This window comes from Schistocerca piceifrons, chromosome 1 (assembly GCF_021461385.2).
Source record: "Schistocerca piceifrons isolate TAMUIC-IGC-003096 chromosome 1, iqSchPice1.1, whole genome shotgun sequence".
Classification (NCBI taxonomy): Eukaryota; Metazoa; Arthropoda; class Insecta; order Orthoptera; family Acrididae; genus Schistocerca; species Schistocerca piceifrons.
Window position 1 is genome coordinate 650,802,185 of NC_060138.1, and position 20,670 is coordinate 650,822,854.

The window sequence follows — 20,670 nt, forward strand, 5'->3', positions numbered from 1 at the left end:
AACGTTGTGATGGGGTGCTGTTGTTTCCTGATAACGCGCCGGCCACTGTGACCGAGCGGTTCTAGGCGCTTCAGTCCGGAACCGCGTAGGTGCTACGGTCGCAGGTTCGAATACTGCCTTGGGCATGGATGTGTGTGATGTCCTTAGGTTAGTTAGGTTTAAGTAGTTCTAAGTCTAGAGGACTGATGACCTCAGATGTTAAGCCCCATAGTGCTTAGAGCCAACCTGATAACGCACACCGCCATTTCGGATGCGTCATAACGCAAAATTTACGTCAACGTAAATGGGACACACTCGATCATGCAGCCTATAGTATTCTCCCCCATGGGATTATCACACCTCCGGTCCGTTAAAACAGGCCTTGACGGGGCAACAATTCCTGTCGGATGAGAATGTGCGGCGGGCAGTTACGAACTTCTTCACGCAGCAAGATACATATTTTACTACAAGGGTATGTTCAGCCTGGTGGGGTCGGTTAGATGACTGTTTCGATACTCAAGGCGATTTTTCCTGATTGGCATACCGTTCCTGGACTGTACACCCTTTCAACGGAAACTTTATGATGGCCCCTTATATCGAGCTCGTGCAAAGTCTTTGCAACATAACTCGGCCTTGACAACAATAATGAGAACTTAATCGCCAGTCAGCATCAATACTTTGCTCCCTTGTCACCAGAGAGCGAATTCACGATTTTATAATTAAATTTCTATATGGCTCATCTGACCAAAATATGTTCGGTCTTGCACTGTTGCATTAAGATATTGCAAAAGTAGAGATCGTTTATGAGAAACATTAATCTAGCAATGACATAACACTGAAGCAAATAAATAAATCAATAAATAGATTGGGATTATTGAAAGGAAAATACCGTAATTAATGTAGCACTGAAGCATGATGATGTGCACTACAACCAAAGCTTCTGTTCAATTATTTGTTTATTCAAATCAAACACAAATGTATTCCGAATACGACCCTCAGACCGGTTTTTACCGAGAAAACTCTGTGTGCAAGAAACGAAAATGATTCATTTTCAACAGCAAGCGGAGCGTTTGTAGGCAGTATCGGATATTAAGTAGAAGCATGGAGCCCCGCATCAAATCGCTTAAAATGTAATGAAATGTTAAAGTTCAGAGATTGTGTACAATCGTTTACATAGTAACAGCTTCACCGGGGCTGATATATTCATTCACTGTTAGCCCGATTATGAGTCAATGTCCACTTGCAGTCAGAGCTTCAAGCTACTGTAATTCCCAAACTGGTACACACGAAAATATTTCTAAGATTCGAACTGGTGGCATCGAAACATTTCTAATCCTGAATAACTCTTAAGCTCAAGCGGCTCTTTGGTCGCACATAGCATACCAACGCCAACGTCACTGACCAAGATACGAATACCAAGACGCTGCGCTCTAAGCTGTCAACCCTTTTGAAAACTTCGTCATGTGACCCGCTGCCTTCCTCAGCACAACTACTGACTTGACTACACTCCTAACATCATCTTCATATTCTCTTCAGGTAAGGCAGAAATTGCCTGTTACGGTACCCATCTCTGTCGGGGTCTTCCTCTGTCTCTTCTCCCAAAGCACTTATAATTTCTTGCCCTTAAGGGAAGTCTCTCACTCTCCATTCTTTGTAGATGTTCATTCCATTTTCTCCTTCAATCTCTAATTGTATCACTGAGGCTAAAGATTTCCATTTCTTCTCAAATATCTTGATTTCTTAGCCTGTCTTCTCTTGTGCAACCTTTAACACCTCTAAGGAATTTCATTTCTTGTGCCTGAATCCGGCTTTGTTGCTTCTTGGTAATCACCCATGTCTCATTTCCATAGAGCAGTGTGGGAACTGTACCAGTTTCGTAAAATTTAATTTGAGTGTCTTTCCTGGTTTTGTTTTTTAGGTGTCTTTTAATTGTTACACATACGCGGCTGAATTTACTAAGCCTAATTTCAATATCTCTGCTGTAGCAATATGTCATTTCACATCCTAGGTAGTTGAAATGGTTTACTTGCTCGAAAATCTTCTGATCTACCACTATTTTGGTTGTGATTGGTTCTTTCCCCATGAAGACCATTATCTTAGTCTTTTCTTTTGAAATTTCCATGTTACATTTTGTACTTATTTGTTTTAGCAAGTAGATTTCTTTCTGAAAGGCGTCTTCCTTATCTGCTAGTATCACTGTATCATTGGCATATAGTAAAGTATTTAAAAGAATGTTCCTGTCTAGGTAGATGCATTTCTCAAATTCTGATTTCCATATATGTATTATTTCATTAACGTAGATGTCGAACAAAGTTGGAGAGATGCAGCAACCTTGTCGTACCCCTTTGTTAGTTGGTATCTCATTAGTTGTTTTACCATTGAGATCTAGAGTGATATTTGTATCTTCATATAAGCTTCTTATCGCATTTACTAGATGTTGTGGATATCAATGATTTGACATTATTCCCCAAAGTTTCTGTCTATTGACATTGTAAAAGCTTTTTTAAAGTCAATAAAAGCAACGTGTGTTTGTTTATTACACTATCTCCGTTTTTCTATTATTTGCTGTAGAATAAAAACTGCATCTATTGTGGAGCGTCCTTTCCTAAAACCCATTTGTTCGTCATGCAGTACTGCTTCTTCTATGTTTTTAATTCTTGTATTTAAAATCTTAGCATACGCCTTGCATGCTGAGTACAGTAAACTTATTACTCTGTAATTACTGGATAGGCTTTTATCTTATTTTTTAAAAAAATTGATATCACTCTAGATGTTTTTCAGTCTTTGGGAATGCTCTTCTTCTTCCAACATTCGTTGAAGAGATGTATCAGTCGTTTGTGTAGCATCATTCCTCCATAACATTATGCATGTTATACCACGTACGCATTTTAAATATATGTAACATGTAAATAGCAAAGTAACTGGCTTTATTCAGATTTATACAACACAAACGGAACTTCAGAAAACCTATTCAGCTTGACAACCTTATTCACTTTGGCACTGCGGTCTTATGTTACTAAAATGACAATCTTACATAAAGTTACCAAAATCTCACTGAATAAACATGTGGATTGATAGAATAATAGAACAACTCACGCATGCTGACGATAATCTTTTGTGAACGTGTGGAGAAATCTTTGTTTGGCATCCTTATACTATTATTCCATAAACAATTCACAACTTTTCGTGTACTTGTTAAACAATAATAGAAATATGGCCATTCTCTAGCTGACGTCAAGATCTATAGAACTGTGTATCATATGCTTAAACTGCGTGTCTCTATGACTTTTTATTAACTTTATTTAAACCCACAAACCGCCCACCAGAGCGTTGTTTCACCATGTATCAGCATTATCCTTAATTTATGAGCATGAGTGTAGAGGTTTGCCGATGACATTGTAATTCTGTCAGAGACGTGAAAGGACTTTGAAGGGCAGTTGAACGGAATGGACAATGTCTTGAAAGGAGCATATCAGATGAACATCAACAAAATCAAAACAAGGATAATGGAACGTAGTCTAATTAAATCTAGTGCAGCTGAGGGAATTCGATTAGAGGAAGAAACCACCGATAATGGCCAAAATAGAGAGGATACAAAATGCACTTCTAAAGAAAAGAAATTTGTTAACATCGAATATAGATTTAAGCGTAAGGAAATATTTTATGAACGTATTTGACTGAAGTGTAGCCACGTATAGAAGTGAAACATGGACGATAAACAGTTGACAGGAAGAGAACAGCGGGTTTTGATATGTGGTGATAGAGATGAATGCTGAAGATTAGATGGATATATCACATAATTAATGAGGAGGTACTGACAGAATTGGAGAGCAATGAAATTTGTGGCACATAGTGACTAGATGAAGGGATCATCGGTTGGTAGGATACAGTATGAGTCATCAAGGGATCACCAATTTAGTACTGGAGGGAAACGCTGGGGCGGAGGGTAAAAGTCGTAGAGGGAGGCCAAGAGATGAATACAGTAAGCAGAATGAGATGGATGTAGGTTGCAGTAGTTACTCGGAGATGAAGAAGCTCGCACAGGACAGAGCATCATGGAGAGCTGCATCAAACCGGTCATCAGACTGAAGACAATAACTCAATAAATAAATAAAAAGCAACTACATAAATAAATAAATTTCGTTTACAGGCTCGTTGAGTTTTGACAGAACGTGATCCTATTCCATCGTCATTATTCCAGTGTTGATGCTTGTTTCTGGGATCTCTAGAGAGTTCTCACAAAACTTTCACGCCCCTGAAGCTGTCGGTTATACAATACAATTAAAGGGCAATTTTTTTAAAACCTAATTTTATCTCATTGCGACGCATAAGTTTGAAATTTTGCTCAAAGGTACCTAAAACATTTCTCTGTAATGGTGCAGGAGCTTGGCACTCTGCGACGTCACCCTCGAACTAGGGGAGGCGCTTTAAATAGCAAGCCATAGACAAATCGGAAAAAACGGCCACTGCTCAGAAATTCCTTGAGGTGTAAGGTAGGCTACTGATGTCATTTTGGCATCAGATTTCACCACAGTTCTGTTGAACATCACAGCGGACGTGTCACTCAATGAGAAGGTCGTCACACGCTGTCTTATCCACATTTCACCCCCTCTCTTCACACCTCTGTAACGGAGGTCAAACCGCGACCCCCTGCGTTGAAATACAGAAGTTTTCTTTTAGGTGGCCGATGTAAACGTTTCAGGCGCACCTGCTGCTAAAAGTTTATACGAAAAGGTCTCAGGGGGTGGCATAATGGACACCAATGAAACTACCTCCTCTCTTGTTGCTTTGATCATCACATATTTTGCGTTCGGTAACAACAGTTCCCGCAGCGCGACGAGCGGCAGTACGAAGCTCGTGGAACTGCTTCTTTGAAACTGCTGACATGTACCGGACTAGTCAACTTTTCTCTAAGGGCACGTGGACCTGCAACCACAACGAATGTGAGCGCTCCGCTTCGCAGTGCAACTCGACCGCAATTTTTGTTCTGGTGTGCAGGGTAGAAGCACTTGGGGCCGTTCAAAACCATTTGGGGAAATCAGAACGTGAGCCGAATCGGCAAAGGGCGTTTATGCCTTTTCAGCGCTACTGTTTCACGCCTTTCTGTGGCGTGATGACTGTGGGGTGCAACATTCGCACAAGGCTGAATAAAAGGGATAAGAGTCCCTCTAGGAACTCCAGTTTGGCAACACCCTCGTTACCCCCCGCACACGTTTATTGGGCACTTTAAAAATGTGTTTACACAGACATGGCCGTTCACTGCTTCCTGGGCGCTGGCGTGAGAGCCATACCTTTCGAAAATCCGTTATCTTTTGCAGGGTGACAATTATTGAACTATATGAAATAAAATCGTCATAACTCCTAAACGGTTTGAGTTTTAGGACGTTCAATCTGCACGGTTGGTCGCGGGGCACGATGGGAATTAGTATGCACTTTCGCACGCGCCTTGGTATTGTCGGCCATTTTCATTTGGATAGGTTCGTCAACTAGCAAAATTGGTGCATTTGCCGGACTGAGAATCCGCAGTTCGCGATCGAGAAGTCTTTCCACTCTCAACAGGTGGCTGTGTGGTGTGCAATGTCCAGTCACGGAATAATGGCTGCGATATTCCTTGATGGCGCGGTGACTACGGAACGGTATGTAAAGGTTTTGGAAGATGATTTTATCCCCATTATCCAAAGTGACCCTGATTACGACAAGATGTGGATCATGCAAGACGGAGCACCCTACCGAAGCAGGAGAACGTTTGATGTCCTGGAGGAGCACTTTTGGGACGCATTCTGGTTCTGGGGTACCTAGAGGCCACTGAGATGGCCTTCGATTGGTCGCCAAATTCTTCGGACCTGAACACAGACGACTCCCTTTTGTGAGGCTATGGTAAAGACGAAGTGTACAGCAATAACCCCAAACCCTTGCCGAAAACAGCTATTCAGGAGGTCATTGACAGCATCGATGTTCCGACACTTCAGCGGGTCATGCAGAATTTATCTATTCGTCTGCGCCATATCATCGCCAATGATGGCAGGCATATCGAACATGTCATAACCTAAATCCGAATATCTGTAGTGAAGTGTAAATGCTGAATAAAGTGTGTGCACCCAGTAGTTTGTAACTAATCTACATTTTTTCCATATAGTTCAATAATTGTCACCCTGCACATGTGGCCAGCTGGCACTAGTTCAGCGACGTAGCAGCACTCAGTTGACGTGTGTCGAAATGGTTGCCTTTGTTTTCTTAGAGAGAAGTTTGCCTTCTTCTTCACCCACTCCTGGTACCCGGCTTCCTCCCCCGTGATCACGTGACAGGAGGGCGCAAAAGAGGAGGGCTGAAGAAGCATAAACACTCTTTGCAGCTTCGGATTAGGTCGAGACTTGGCCCAATCGTTTCGAACGGTCCCGAATGGTTCTGCAACGTTCACTACAGCAAAAATTACGGTCGCGCTACGATCTGAAGGGGTACGGCCAATGTCAGTGCCATTGCAGGCCCTAATATCCTTAAGAGAAGGTCTGATTCGCCCAGGGATATTAGCAGTGTCAAAATCAAAAACGTCGTCCAGTTGGTCATCGGACAGCGAATTGCACGTTTTCGACTGCGTAATATGTGAGAACCAATGCCCAGAGGGGAGGGGTGGTTCCAATTGACGCCCTTCATGCCACCCAGACCTTTTCGTATCGATTCTGAGCGTATATTTGAAATATATATATATGTATGGGTAAGATGGGGTGTGTCGACCCTCTCATTCTGTGACACGTCCACGATGGCTTTGGGCAGAATTGTGGTGAAATTTTTTGCCAATGTGACGTCATTCACACAAATTACACCACATAGGAATTTGCCTTTCTTTCTCATGCGTGCTGTCTGGATCGTAGTCGAATCTGAGGGTCACGTTGCAGAGAGCCACGGTTTGGCACCATTAAAGAGAAAGACTGTATGCATTTTTGAGCCAAGTTTTAAACTCCCGTGTCACAATGCGAGACAATTACGGGGCTTAGAAAAAGTGACAATTTATATGTGTCCCATATCGTATTTTGTATAGAAGGCTGACATTTTGTGAGGCAGAGGACTTAACTGATATAACGTGGTGTCGAAGTAGCTTCGGTGGAAATACGTGGTATGAGTGGAGCGTGATTCATATTTTGTCTTCCTCTGCTACTGCAGTGGATGAGAGTTTTGGACGCGTGCGGACTTAGAAGATGGATGTTCCTTCAGTGATACTGCAAAAGTACTTCGCACGAATGTAGTCGCTGCACGTGATTACTGGCAGCCGCAGTAACAAGACGACCGGGCTCCGGACGGCCACGTGGCACTACCGAGAGGGAAGACCAGCATGTTTGGCATATGGCTCTAACGCATCGTATTGTATCTGCAGGAGCAATCTGAGCACCAGTTCGCCCCACAGTCACACAACGAATTGTTGCAAATCGGTTACTTCAAGGACAACTCCGAACCATACTCCCTTACCCAAAACCGCTGCCACTTGCGACTTCATTGGAGTCTAAGAGAGCTCATTTTGAGTAGAGTGAAGGTCTGTTGCGTTTTCTGATGAAAGTTGATCTGCCGCGGTGCCATTGATGGCCGTGTGTCGTTTGGAAGGAGGACAGCTGAGGGCCTGCAGCCTACATGCCTGCATGCTACACACACATAGGGCAATTATGCCCAAGTGTGCGATTTCGTACGACAGCAGGAGCAGTCGTGAGTATCCCACGCTCCCTGCCTCCAAATTCAGTCTGGTGATTCGACCTGTTGTGCTGCTATTCATGAACATTATTCCAGGGGGTGTTTTCCAACACATAATGCTCGCCTACAAACCGCTGGTATAACCCAACATGCTCTACAGCGTATCTACATGTTGCGTTGGCCTGCTCGATCACCAGGTCTATCTCCAATGAAACACATATGGCACATCATCCGAGACAACTCCAATATCATCCACAAACAGCATAAATCTTCCCACAAACTAACTTCCGGTATCTGTAAAACACAACGCATGCACATATGTATACTTGCATTGAAGATTCTGGCGGTTACACCGGTTATTAACGTGCCAGCATTTCATATTTGCAGTAACTTTTCGCATCTGTGATCTTGCAATGTTGATCACTGCAATACGTTACCTAGAAAAACGTATTCATTAATTTCGGTCATTATTTGTTTTTGGTGTTGCGATTTTTCCGTATATGCAATAGTGAAACGATGTTATCAAACAAGAAAGCTTCTGTCTATAGCTTACTGGTTTATAATTAGAATGCTACTACAGAATATGAATCTGGAATAACAATAAAGAAGGCTCAAGGTCAGAGAGAGGGGAAAGGGCAGATGGACAAATGGGTAAGAGGAAATGGACACAGAAAACGGGAAGGAGAAGGTGGATGGAGAAAGGAGGCAGCAGGAGATGGAGAGAGAGGGGTGCGTGGAGAAGATGGACAGAGGCAGAGGTAATGGACAGAGAGGGGGAAATGAGAAATAGATGAACAAAAACAGAAGGAATGGGAGATGGACAGAGATAGGTTAGAGGATGCATATAATAGAAACGTGTGCTTTCTCTTTCTTTCCATTTAAGCAGACTGAGCCACAGCAAACCATGGGCGGGTATCGCTAGTCTACAATAAATTACATAAAAACATTTTCTTTAAGGAATCCGTTCAGAAGGAAATCTAAGGAATCACAGTGTAACAATCATGGGTCTGTCATCTGGAAACACTCGTAAAACCCTCATCATAAGACTATCACGTAAATCAAGACTTATATCGTACGCTGCGCCTCAGGCTGAAGTCATGTACACAGATTTTATGTAATATATTAATTTATTACATGCTAAACGTACCAGAAATTAAGAATCAACAAACAGCAGTCTAAGATACTTGCAATAATGATCCTGATTTGTATTTTAAGTCTTCATTCATAATTCACGGAACTACATGTCAAATCTAACGCATTCTGGGCACTGTTGCTATGTCCCCCTATGAATTTTACACACTATTATGTCAATGGCCGCGACTCGCTGAATACACCAGTTCTCATCAGAATATCGAAGTTAGGCGTACTTGTAACCTCCTGAGTACACCGGATGCTGCTTTCCCTTTGTCTTCACGCTAAAGGGAAGGAGAAGTGATGACGTAACGTTTCTGATCACCAGACTTTGCACCCGTGTCCTGGGTTCAGTTCCATATCTCTCCACAGTGCCTCATGAAGTGAGATCATATGCCACTGTTGCTGGTGATCCGTCCGTCGGAAGGGGACGTAAGCTCGGCGACCCCATTAGAGCTATTCGAGAGGAGCCGACTTTGTGCATCACCAGGTTTCACCCTCTTCCTCCTCTCATCATCTTCATCCAACAAAAACACAACACTAAACACACCCATTAGAGTCACCAACACGTACCAAACACTCTTACACAGACAACTCTCACACCTAGCAAAGGAACGGTGAAATTTTTTGCTTAGGACAAAGACACGTTTGCAATGAGGAGGTCGAACCTGGCCTCCGGGGTCTGCCAGCCAACGAAACCATACGAATTTCATTCCGCAAATAACTGTCAACTGTTACTGGAGACAGGATGCGCTTTTGGTCAGAAACGAACTGTACTGCAGTCTAGTACCGTATATGACAAGTGAAAAAGTGAATAAAGCAGACAACTGTGCTGGATGCAGCCGGACAGCACTCCAGAAGCTTAATGTCTCACCATCACCGGCTTAACGACCGCGCAATCGACTTTATATTTTTCCATCTTAACAACAACACAATCCTCTTTTCCTAATTCAATAATGGACTAGTCCCGTTAATAGTGTTACTGACAAACCGCTAGGATTGAAGAGAGCAGTGTCAGTGATAAAGCAATTATCTATTCAACAAAGTCTGCTGTGTGGTTCGAGCTGATGATGGTGCGTCACTGAGGCATACACAATACAATACCCCGAAATTCTGAACAGATACACTTTTTAATACCGGAAATCAAAATTTCGTAACTCGATTTTTCTTGTTGAGTTATTCTAGTCTAGTTAATTACCTCCATGTTGACAGAACGTTAAGCTGTAATCTCTCTATAGATCTTCTTTTTTTCTTTAAACTAAATCAAAACTTCGTTCTCTTATAACTGAATTCCCCGTGAACTAGTCTTTACTACTCTTAACGTTTAGACCAGAGCTGGCAAACAGCGGCTCGCGAGTCTTTCACCTCAATTGAGTGCTTCCCCCTCCAAAACTGCTGGCTGTAGCCTACGGTTCCCTTATTTAGCGGCAGCCGAGTGGGGCACTGTCTCTTCCACCATTCCCTCAACGCAGAGGCTCGAAGCTTCGTTTGCTGTCCTACTTTGAAGAGGCATCTCTGTTTTGTTAGTCCACTTAACTCTCTGTATTTTGTTCTGGTTTACTCTCCCAAATATTGCATTATTGCGCTGGTTGCAGTTTTTGTTATTACTTCTGGCTCTTATTCTGGTTGTTATTCTGGTTATTACAGTTGCTATTTTTACTAGGATTCTCAAGAATAAGAAAATGTTATGTTAAGAGCAGGAAAAGTAGTAGGTGAATATAGACGGAGGGGAAAGGAATGAAAGAGGAAGCCCTCTGGTAGTATTTTGCACACAGCACAATTTAATCACAGCTAACACTTGGTTTAAGAACTACTAAAGGAGGCTTCATACGTAGAAGACACCTGGAGACAGCGGAAGGTTTCAGACTGATTATATGATAGTAAGAATGAGATTTAGGAACCAGGTTTTAGATTTTAAGACATTTCCAGGGGCAAATGTGGATTCTGACGAGAAATTAATGGTTGTGAACCGCAGATTAAAACTGAAGAAACTGCAAAAAGGCGGGATTTTAAGGGGATGGGATCTGGATAAACTGAAAGAACCAGAGGTTGTAGAGAGTTTCAAAGAGAGCATTAGGGAACGATTAACGAGAACAGGGGAAAGGAATACAGTAGAAGAAGAATGGGTAGCTTTGAGGGATGAAATAGTGAAGGCAGCAGAGGATCAAGTAGGTAAAAAGACGAGGGCAAGTAGAAATCCTTGGGTAACACAAGAGATATTGAGTTTATTTGATGAGAGGAGAAAATATAAAAATTCAATAAATGAAGCAGGTGAAAGGGAATACAAACGCCTAAAAATGAGATCGACGGGAAGTGCAAAATGGGTAAGCAGGACTTCCTAGAAGACTAATGTAAGGATGTAGAAGCATGTATCACTAGGGGTAAGATAGATGCAACCTACAGGAAAATTAAAGAGACCTTTGGAGAAAAGAGAACCACCTGTATGAATATTAAGAGCTCAGATGGAAAACCAGTCATAAGCAAAGAAGGGAAAGCAGGAAGGTGGAAGGAGTATACAGAGGGTCTGTACTAGGGAGATATACTTGAGGGAATTATTATAGAAGTGGAAGAGGGCGTAGATGAATATGAGGAGGAACATATGATAATTCGTGAAGAATTTGACAAAGCACTGAAAGACTTATGTCGAAAGAGGCCCCGGGAGTAGACAACATTCCGTTAGAACTACTAATAGCCTTGGGAGAGCCAGCCTTAGCGAAACTCTTCCATCTGGTGAGCAAGATGTATGAGACACGTGAAATACTCTCAGACTTCAAGAAGAATGTAATAATACCAATTCTAAAGAAAGCAGGTGGTGACAGACGTGAAAATTACCAAACTATCGGTTTAATAAATCACGGCTGCAAAATACTAACACGTATCCTTCACAGAAGAATGCAAAAACTGGTAGAAACCGACCTCGGGGAAGTTCAGTTTGGATTCAGGAGAAAGTAGTAACACGCAAGGCAATGCTGACCCAACACATACTCATAGAAGATAGGTTAAGGAAAGAAAAACCTACGTTTATAATATTTGTAGGCGTAGAGAAAGCTTTTGACAATGTTGACTGGAACATTCTCTTTCAAATTCTAAAGGTGGCAGGGGTAAAATACAGGAATCGAAAGGCTATTAACAATTTGTAGATAAACCAGATTGCAGTTATAAGAATCGAGGGGCAAGAAAGGAACGCAGTGGTTGAGAAAGGAGTGAGACAGGGTTGTAGCCTATCCCCCACGTTATTTAATCTATATACTGAGCAGGCAGTAAAGAAAACAAAAGAAAAATTTGGCGTAGGAATTAAAGTCCGGGGAGAAGAAATAAAAACTTCGAGGTTTGCTGATGACATCGTAATTTTGTCAGAGAGAGCAAAGGACTTGGAAGAGAGATTGAACGGAATGGACAGCGTCTTGAAAGGAGGACATAAGAAGCAAATCAAGAAAAGCAAAACGAGGATAATGGAATGTTGTCGAATTAAATCGGGTGATGCTGAGGGGATTGTGTAAGGAAATGAGACACTTATAGTAGTCGATCGGTTTTGCTTTTTGGGAAGCAAAATAGCTGATGATGGTCGAAGTATGGAGGATATAAAACGTAGATAGCAATGGCAAGAAAGGCGTTACTGAAGGAGAGAAATTTGTCAACATCGCGTGTAGATTTAAGTGTCAGGAAAACCTTCCTGGAAGTATTTCTATGAAGTGTAGTCATGTATGGAAGTGAAACATGGACAATAAGCGGCTTAGACAAGAAGAGAAAAGAAGCTTTTGAAATGTGGTGCTACAGAAGAATGCTCAAGATTAGATGGGTAAATCAAGTAACTAATGAGGAGGTACTGAATAGTGTGCGGAGAAGGGAAACATGTGGCACAAGCTGACTAGAAGAAGGGATCGGTTGGTAGGACACATTCTGAGGCATCAAGGGATCACCAATTTAGTACTTGTGGGAAACGCGGGGGCGGAAGGGGGGGGGGGGGGACGGGATAAAAGTCATAGAAGAAGGCCACGAGATGAATACAGTAAGCAGATTCAGAAGGATGTAGGTTGCAGCAGATACTCGGAGAAGAAGAAGGTTGCACAGGATAGAGTAGCACGGAGAGCCGCATCAAACCAGTCCTTGTACTGAAGACCACAACATGTCTTCCTTTGCACGCTATGTGGTTCTTCAGTGGACACGGGAGCGAGGAACAGAGCAGAGAATTCTTAATCCATATGTGGCATACAGCAAACCAGTGCTTAACAGTATTGGTTAAAAACAGTCTTGGTTGCAATTTTAGTTTTTATTTTTGAACTACGCGTTTCGCCTTATTTAGGCATCTTCAGGTTATCTTAATGTCCGCCCCCGGTAGCTGAGTGGTCAGCGCGAAAGACTGTCAGTCCAAAGGGCCCGGATTCGATTCCCGGCTGGGTCGGAGATTTTCTCCACTCGGGGGCTGGGTGTTGTGTTGTCCTAATCATCATCATCATTTCATCCCCATCGACGCGCAAGTCGCCGAAGTGGCGTCAGATCGAAAGACTTGCACCAGGCGAACGGTCTACCCGACGGGAGGCCCTCGTCACACGACATTTCATTTCATTTCAGGTTATCTTAATTTGGTATTTCTTAGAAGGATCCTTTTGTCAGTGTAGCCAAAGGGTATCGTCGAATATATCAGGCCACATCGCCTTCGTTAAACTCAGTAAAACCTTTTTCTAGATGGACGCGTAGTTGAAAAATAAAAACTATAATTACAACCAAGACTGTTTTTAACCAATACTCAAATAGTAAAACTAATACACGACTTTGTTGCTGGTATAGCAGCGTCAGTTGTTATCAGTAGCTTTGAATGTAAAAATATATATAGATACAAAAAATTTACAAATCTGTCATTCTACAATACGATGTCAGTTCAGAAAATGTCGTGCCCTGTAAATGTTATTCAACTGGAGAACATACAAATGGGCTCTTTGTATGAACGCTAGAACTTAAGTGCACACGACGCTGGAGCTTTGGAGATGGCATGCTCGCATCTCTTTGGCAGCGGCGTAACTCTTGGTGGCAGGCAGCGCCCTCGTGCCGCGGTGGCGGCTATAGGAACCGCGGTGACTTAATTGGCCGGCGCGCGTATTTGAAAGTGCGGCGACTGGATCGCGGCCGATACCGCGGAAAAGAAAGCATACCGAAAACCATGTGTTCAAAGACGAGTCAGAGATTAAGTACGATTTCACACAATTTACATGAAATATCGTTACATGCTGACAGTTCAGAAACTTGTTATGATCCCATCCTTTCTCTTTATATATGTCACATCAATATTAACTCCTTAGTTTTTCTATACTACACACAGAATCGTGCATAAGCTGTTTTACTTAATTTTTGTCTGCTCAACGGTTTCTCCGCGTTTTACTCCCACCACGTCACACTGAAAGGTCTCCAGGTGTGCTGTAACGGTTCATGACACACATACACTACTGGCCATTAAAATTACTAAACCACGAAAACGACGTGCTACAGACGCGAAATTTAACCGACAGGAAGAAGATGCTGTGATATGCAAATGATTATCTTTTCAGAGCATTCACACAAAGTTGGTGCCGGTGGCGACACCTACAACATGTTGAAATGAGGAAAGTTTCCAACCGATTTCTCATACACAAACAGCAGTTGACCGACGTTGTCTGGTGAAACGTTGTTGTGATGCCTCGTGTAAGGAGGAGAAATGCGTACCATCACCTTTCCGACTTTGACCAAGGTCGGATTGTAGCCTATCGCGATTGCGGTATATCGTATCGCGACATCGCTGCTCGCGTTGGTCGAGATCCAATGACTGTTAGCAGAATATGGAATCGGTGGGTTCAGGAGGGTAATACGGAACGCCGTGCTGGATCCCAAAGGCCTCGTATCACTAGCAGTCGAGATGACAGACATCTTATCCGCAGCCACGTCTCGATCCCTGACTCAACAGATGGCGACGTTATCAAGACAACAACAATCTGCACGAACAGTTCGACTACGTTTGCAGCAGCATGGACTATCAGCTCGGAGACAATAGCTGCGGTTACCCTTGACGCTGCATCACACACAGGAGCGCCTGCCATGGTGTGCTCAACGACGAACCTGGGTGCACGAATGGCAAAACGTCATTTTTTCGGATTAATCCATGTTTTGTTTAGAGCACCATGATTGTCGCATCCACGTTTGGCGACATGGCGGTGAACGCGCATTGGAAGCGTGTATTTGTCATCGCCATACTGGCGTATCACCCGGCGTGATTGTATGGGGTGCCGTTGGTTACACGTCTCGGCCACCTCTTGTTCGCATTGACGGCACTTTGAACAGTGGACATTACATTTCAGATGTGTTACTACCCGTGGTTCTACCCTTCATTCCATCCCTGCGAAACCATACAGTTCAGCAGGATAATGCATGACCGCATGTTGCAGGTCCTGCACGGGCCTTTCTGGATACAGAAAATGTTCGGCTTCTGCCCTGGTCAGCACATTCTCCAGATCCCTCACCAACTGAAAACGTCTGGTGAATGGTGGCCGAGCAACTGGCTCGTCACAATTCGCCAGTCACTACTCTTGATGAACTGTGGTATCCTGTTGAAGCTTCATCGGCAGCTGTACCTGTACACGCCATCCAAGCTCTGTGTGACTCAATGCCCAGGCGTGTCAAGGCCGTTATTAGGGCCAGAGGTGGTTGTTCTAGGTACTGATCCCTCAGGATCTATGCACCCAAACTGATTGAAAATGTAATCACATGTCAGTTCTAGTATAATATATTTGTCCAATGAATGCTCGTTTATCATTTGCATTTCTTCTTGGTGTAGCATTTTTAATGGTCAGTAGTGTATTTTACTCACCCATTCATTTTAGCACCACGTTATTTGGCATGGGTTGTGTTCTAATGGTGTAGCGCGCAGCAGGCAGGAGACGGAGGGCTACTCACCGCCGACCACGCGGCACGTGAGCACGATGTCGTCGCCCTCGAGCAGTGGGCCCAGCGTCGCGTTGAGGCGGCGGCCCAGCCGGTCCAGCACCTGCGGCGCCTCGGGCAGCACTGCGGGCACACAACAGCAACGGCAAGGTTGACCACACTGTCACAGGAAACGGCGTGATGCTGCTAAGAACACGTGAGCGTCACAAGGGATCAACGTGGGGCTTACAGTGCATGTGCTTCTGACAGATAGTTTAAGATCACCAGCCGAAATAACAGTCACCATTTTAAAATAGAACATATATCGCACAGTACTTGCTGTAACAATAGTAGCAGGCTCCCATGTGACTCTACAACCCTGACGTGAATCAAGCTGTTGAAGTGGTGTTTATGTGCGAGTCGGTTATATGGAATCGGTGCAGTAAGGTGCTGATACATTCGTATCGATGTGTTAATGAGATAGTGGTGGTGCTTGACTTAAAGTACCTGAAGTTCCCTTGGAACACCGCGAGAGGACGCGAAGGGCAGTACGCGGTGAACGGTGCGTAGGAAAGATTTCCCGGCAGAGCGACAAGTTCCAACTTGGAAAGGAGCTGGTTTGGAGCATTTACATGCGGTGACCCAGGTCGTAATTTTGCTACGAAACTTCGTCAACGAGTTGCACCTGCTGCGAGGCGGTTGCGGCAATAATTATCATCAAACAATGGAAGTTAATGGTCATTTTCCGTCAGCTGTATTACATATTAACGGGGTTTCGTTGTACCAAATGACGCTGAACATATTGCCTGCGAGACTCAGTCTTGATAATGCTCGAGTGATCTCGACTGCCTCAGCATTTACGTACCTGTTTTGATATATATAATTGAGAAATCGGTTACTACCTCTGCGGCGTAAGATGTTAGATTTACATGCTCCTTGCATTTAAGATTTCAAAGGAAGTGCGAGCAATAACGTGTGTGTTTTCTTGCGATTTAAATTTTCCTCTAAAGATTGTAAATCACGGAAGTGATGTTATCGTACACAGTTTTGTGATCACAGGCGTCTTTACTTAAATTATATGTAATTCTTTTAAGATGTTATAGGACGTATGGTAATATCGTTGTTTCTTTGTTTCGTAGCGCTAAAACCGAATTCTTTCAGTGCACCTTTATAAATCTGATGGGACGACGTGTTGGGACCGGCGCCGAATGTAAACATGCTTATACCAACCTCTGAACGAAGTTTTTCAGAGTGAGCCCTTAACATTCTCGTCAGTTATTGGCCTTTTTTGTGTTCTAACTAAATGAGGGCCGGAATTTGACTTCTGTAGCTGCACTCCTGTAAGTTATTAGGTTTAAATCCACGAAAAGCTATAGAGTTGATTATTCATGCATTTCAAGTACTTTCAAGTCTGCAATTTCTGATTTAATTATTGGCGGTTTATATATGTTTTCGACGTCTGATTTGGTCATTGGCCTTTTAAATACTTTTTAAAATTGTATGTTGTCTGATTTTCTCATTGGTGCCTTTAAAACTTTTTGAATTTTAACTGTGATTTATAAATTGGCTCTTTTAGGCAACCCAGTAATTAATATTTAAAGACAGTCCTAGGTTGCACAATGGTCTTTATTGTCCCAAAAACGACGCGTTTCACCCGAATAGGGCAGGGCATCATCAGGTTATCTCAAGTTTTCATTTCATATTTTCCTTTCCTCCTATCTTGTAAACCACGAATGAGTACAAGTTTGTATACCCTCTCATATTTTTCTATAAAAGCTTCAGGTGAAAAATCCTTCACATATATTCTGTCCACTATACCGTTCACCAATCTGCAAGGGTCAAACCTCTGGGCGTACATAAGTTTCGGTCCACAAAATCATCACTAGAGGGCTATAACAACGCAGTAAACATAATGTGAGATACACAGCCAAACACAGAAAAAAATGTTTTGAAAATTTTCAGTTTTAAGGTTACTTACAAAGTTGGACATTGGTGCTCTACACATACATATGATTACAATGGCACCTAGCTATAAACTTTCTCTGTCCTATTTGCTAATCAACATGTAATGTTCCATGACATTTTGTTAGGACATTTCATGTTACGCTCTTAAGATACGTGAATATGGAGAGGAAAACTATTATTTGAAGTTAATTGACCTAGAGTGGAACCAAACACTGTCGGTTTCTGTTTGTGCACAGCAAAGAATTTACGCAGGAGTTGCACCTCCCGTGGTGGGCATGAGTGGTGAACGGACGTCGTCAGTTTCTGTGGTGGGCGTGTTATTCCGTGTAGCCGCTGATGGGAGGAGTTGAGGTGGCCCGCCAAGGAATAACCAAAGAGCCTGTATTATTAGTAAACGTTATTTAAAATATAACTGACTTACTCTACAGTATACAGTACATAGAAAAAGAGGGGCCTGGTGTTCATTGTAAAGTACATTCTATTAATGGTTAATTTGAGAGTACCTGGTTGAAACAATGGAACTCTGGTTATGAACGTTTTACGTTACTTGCTGGGAGAAGTTAGTTCTTTCTTCAGCTAATTCACGAAATCTTGGGGAAAGAGGATCCGAGAACGGTGAATAAGATTATTAACTGGGACTGAATAGCAGAAACTGTTCACCAAGATAAAATTATAGGCGACCGTAGAATCCAGAAGATACTAGCAAACAAATCGAATCTAAAAAAAAAAGTCATGTACTATTCCGGGAGTAGGTATGGAACTCGTACGTTCGACGTCTCCCAGTGAGCACTAGGCACACCATAAGCTTGTGTCAGAAGGTCACGATCACAAGCTTGAAGTTTGTTAGCAACCCATCGTATCACAATTCCCTCCACAGTTAATGTCGGTGATCCACGCTTGGCTGGCCGGAACTACGTCGGTGGAAGATGTTATGACCACAAGTACTTTTCCGGAAAGGGGAGGAGAGGTGGTGACATGAAGTTCCTGAACAACAGATATACGTCACTATCCTGGATTAAATTCCAGACTCGTATTGTTTCATGTAGTGAGGATATATGGAGCTAGTGATAGGGTTACATGTCTCGTGTGTTGACGTTAAGCTCGGCCACCCGCTTGGTGATATAGGAGAGGAGCAGACTGCGATGTGGCACTGGTTTTCACCCTCTCCCTTCTCTCATCATTAACGGGCCATCACGCTCTACGAGCATCCATTAGGGGAAGGAAAGCCTGTTCTGGTAGGCGGCTCTACCTATGCCTAGGGATCCTTCAAGCCAAACAATGCCCTAAAACATTTTCTTTCATTATTGTATCCCATCAAAAATATTACTGTTCGTATGATGTAAAACGTAAATTATTAAATTACTGAATGAAAGTAAACAAAAATGATAGCTTTTGAAATAGGAAGAAGCAGCTGGTGACCCAAGGCTGGAGCAGCAATGGCAGCCACTGCAGGTGCCGTGGTGGGTCAGCGAGAGGCAGCGGCGAGGAGCCGACAGCCAAATTGGATTCCGGGCCGCGGAGATCCTCCGTGGCGAAGGGAACCCCCGGCCGTGTGTCCTCTGATACGGGGATTCGCAACGAGACCAAGGAAACGGGTGCAGCGCCGAGCCGCGTCCCGTGACCCGCGGCTTCGTGCTGTTTGTTGGGCGACCTACATCGCAGGCGCTCGATACAAGCATTCGCAGTGGCTGCTTCATTTCAATGCAGTAGATCTGGGTGCACGCCGGCAACGTGATTCGTGCCGAGATAGCGACGCATTCAGTGAGCCCTGATGACCAGTGAGGTCAATCTTTTTACGGGCCCTTCTGTTCTCACCACACAAAATTTTCACAAATTTGATAGGTTTTAATCATTAGAGTAGAAAATCGTTCATTAACTGTTGAACGTTTTATTTCTACCCCTTTTTTCCAATTAAAATTGACATTATGAATTCATTATATGTATTGTCATCGTGTCTCTCGTTTCACTTAACACAAATGACAACATTTGTACATTTCTTAGAAATTTTGATTGACGGCCGCAAAACTGTCCAGTAATCTCCACATTTGCCCCAAGACGAACATGTGACCCTCTGCTTTGAAAACTCGTACGTCCTCTGAAAGTTATTTCATATTCATCAAAAGTTTTAGTCCCCCTATCTGTTTCCGATATTAGAAGCCACCAGTCAACTGTCTTGCAACATACCTGGGAACTCCATCCCACTACGTAAGGTTCACACACTTGAACAAATTTATCAACATCTTCGTCGATATAGTACCTGGCAATAGCGGGCAAACAACAACCCATCACTTTATTTTCACCTTGGTATTTTCTTGCAAATTTTGTGATGTCTTTATGTATTTTCTAAATTGTGGAAATAGCAACATGTTCTTAGTTTTTCCACAACATGACTGGAATTTTATTGTTACGCTGAAAGTTAAATTCCCTTCCCTCCAGCTCATATTTGTATTTAATCATTAGAGGAAGCCCGCTGCTATTGGGTTCTTTTGTATTAACACAACATTTTTAATTTTTAGCAGCAGTTTCATTGTAAAAAATGGTTCAAATGGCTCTCTGCACTATGGGACTTAACATCTGTGGACATCAGTCCCCTAGAACTTAGAACTACTTAAACCTAACCAACCTAAGGACATGACACACATCCATGCCCGAGGCAGGATTCGAACTTGCGACCGTAGCAGTCCCCCGGTTCCGGACTGAGCGCGTAGAAGCGCTAGACCACCGCGGCCGGCAGTTTCATTGTATTCAGAGTGTGAAACAACAATGAAATGGCACCATTCTGCCGTGTGCTGCCAGCTGTAAATAAGGCGTGTGACATATTGAATATAGGTCAATAGTTTTTATGCAGTAAGTTGTAAAATTCCCGCTGCATATTAAGTGCACGTATTACCTGTGAAGAAGATATTGTTCTGGACAAAAGCATGTACAGTAGCTGTAGCTCTAAATCAGAATAGTAGCTGAGGAAGCGCTCGGGATATATATAGAGTATACGGAAGTCCACCTTATTAACTTCTTGGACTTTTAGAAGGG

The 20,670-nt window shown here is 43.1% G+C and overlaps 1 protein-coding gene across 1 annotated transcript in view; it reads right to left on the reverse strand.

Annotated features, from left to right (window-relative positions):
• The window catches only part of LOC124761130 (neural cell adhesion molecule 2-like), a 228,074-nt gene that overhangs the window by 198,045 nt on the left and 9,359 nt on the right, over window positions 1-20,670 (reverse strand). The window contains exon 2 of the mRNA XM_047249111.1: window positions 15,709-15,819. Coding sequence (XP_047105067.1) covers window positions 15,709-15,819 — 111 coding nt within the window. The remainder of the gene's footprint in view (window positions 1-15,708; window positions 15,820-20,670) is intronic.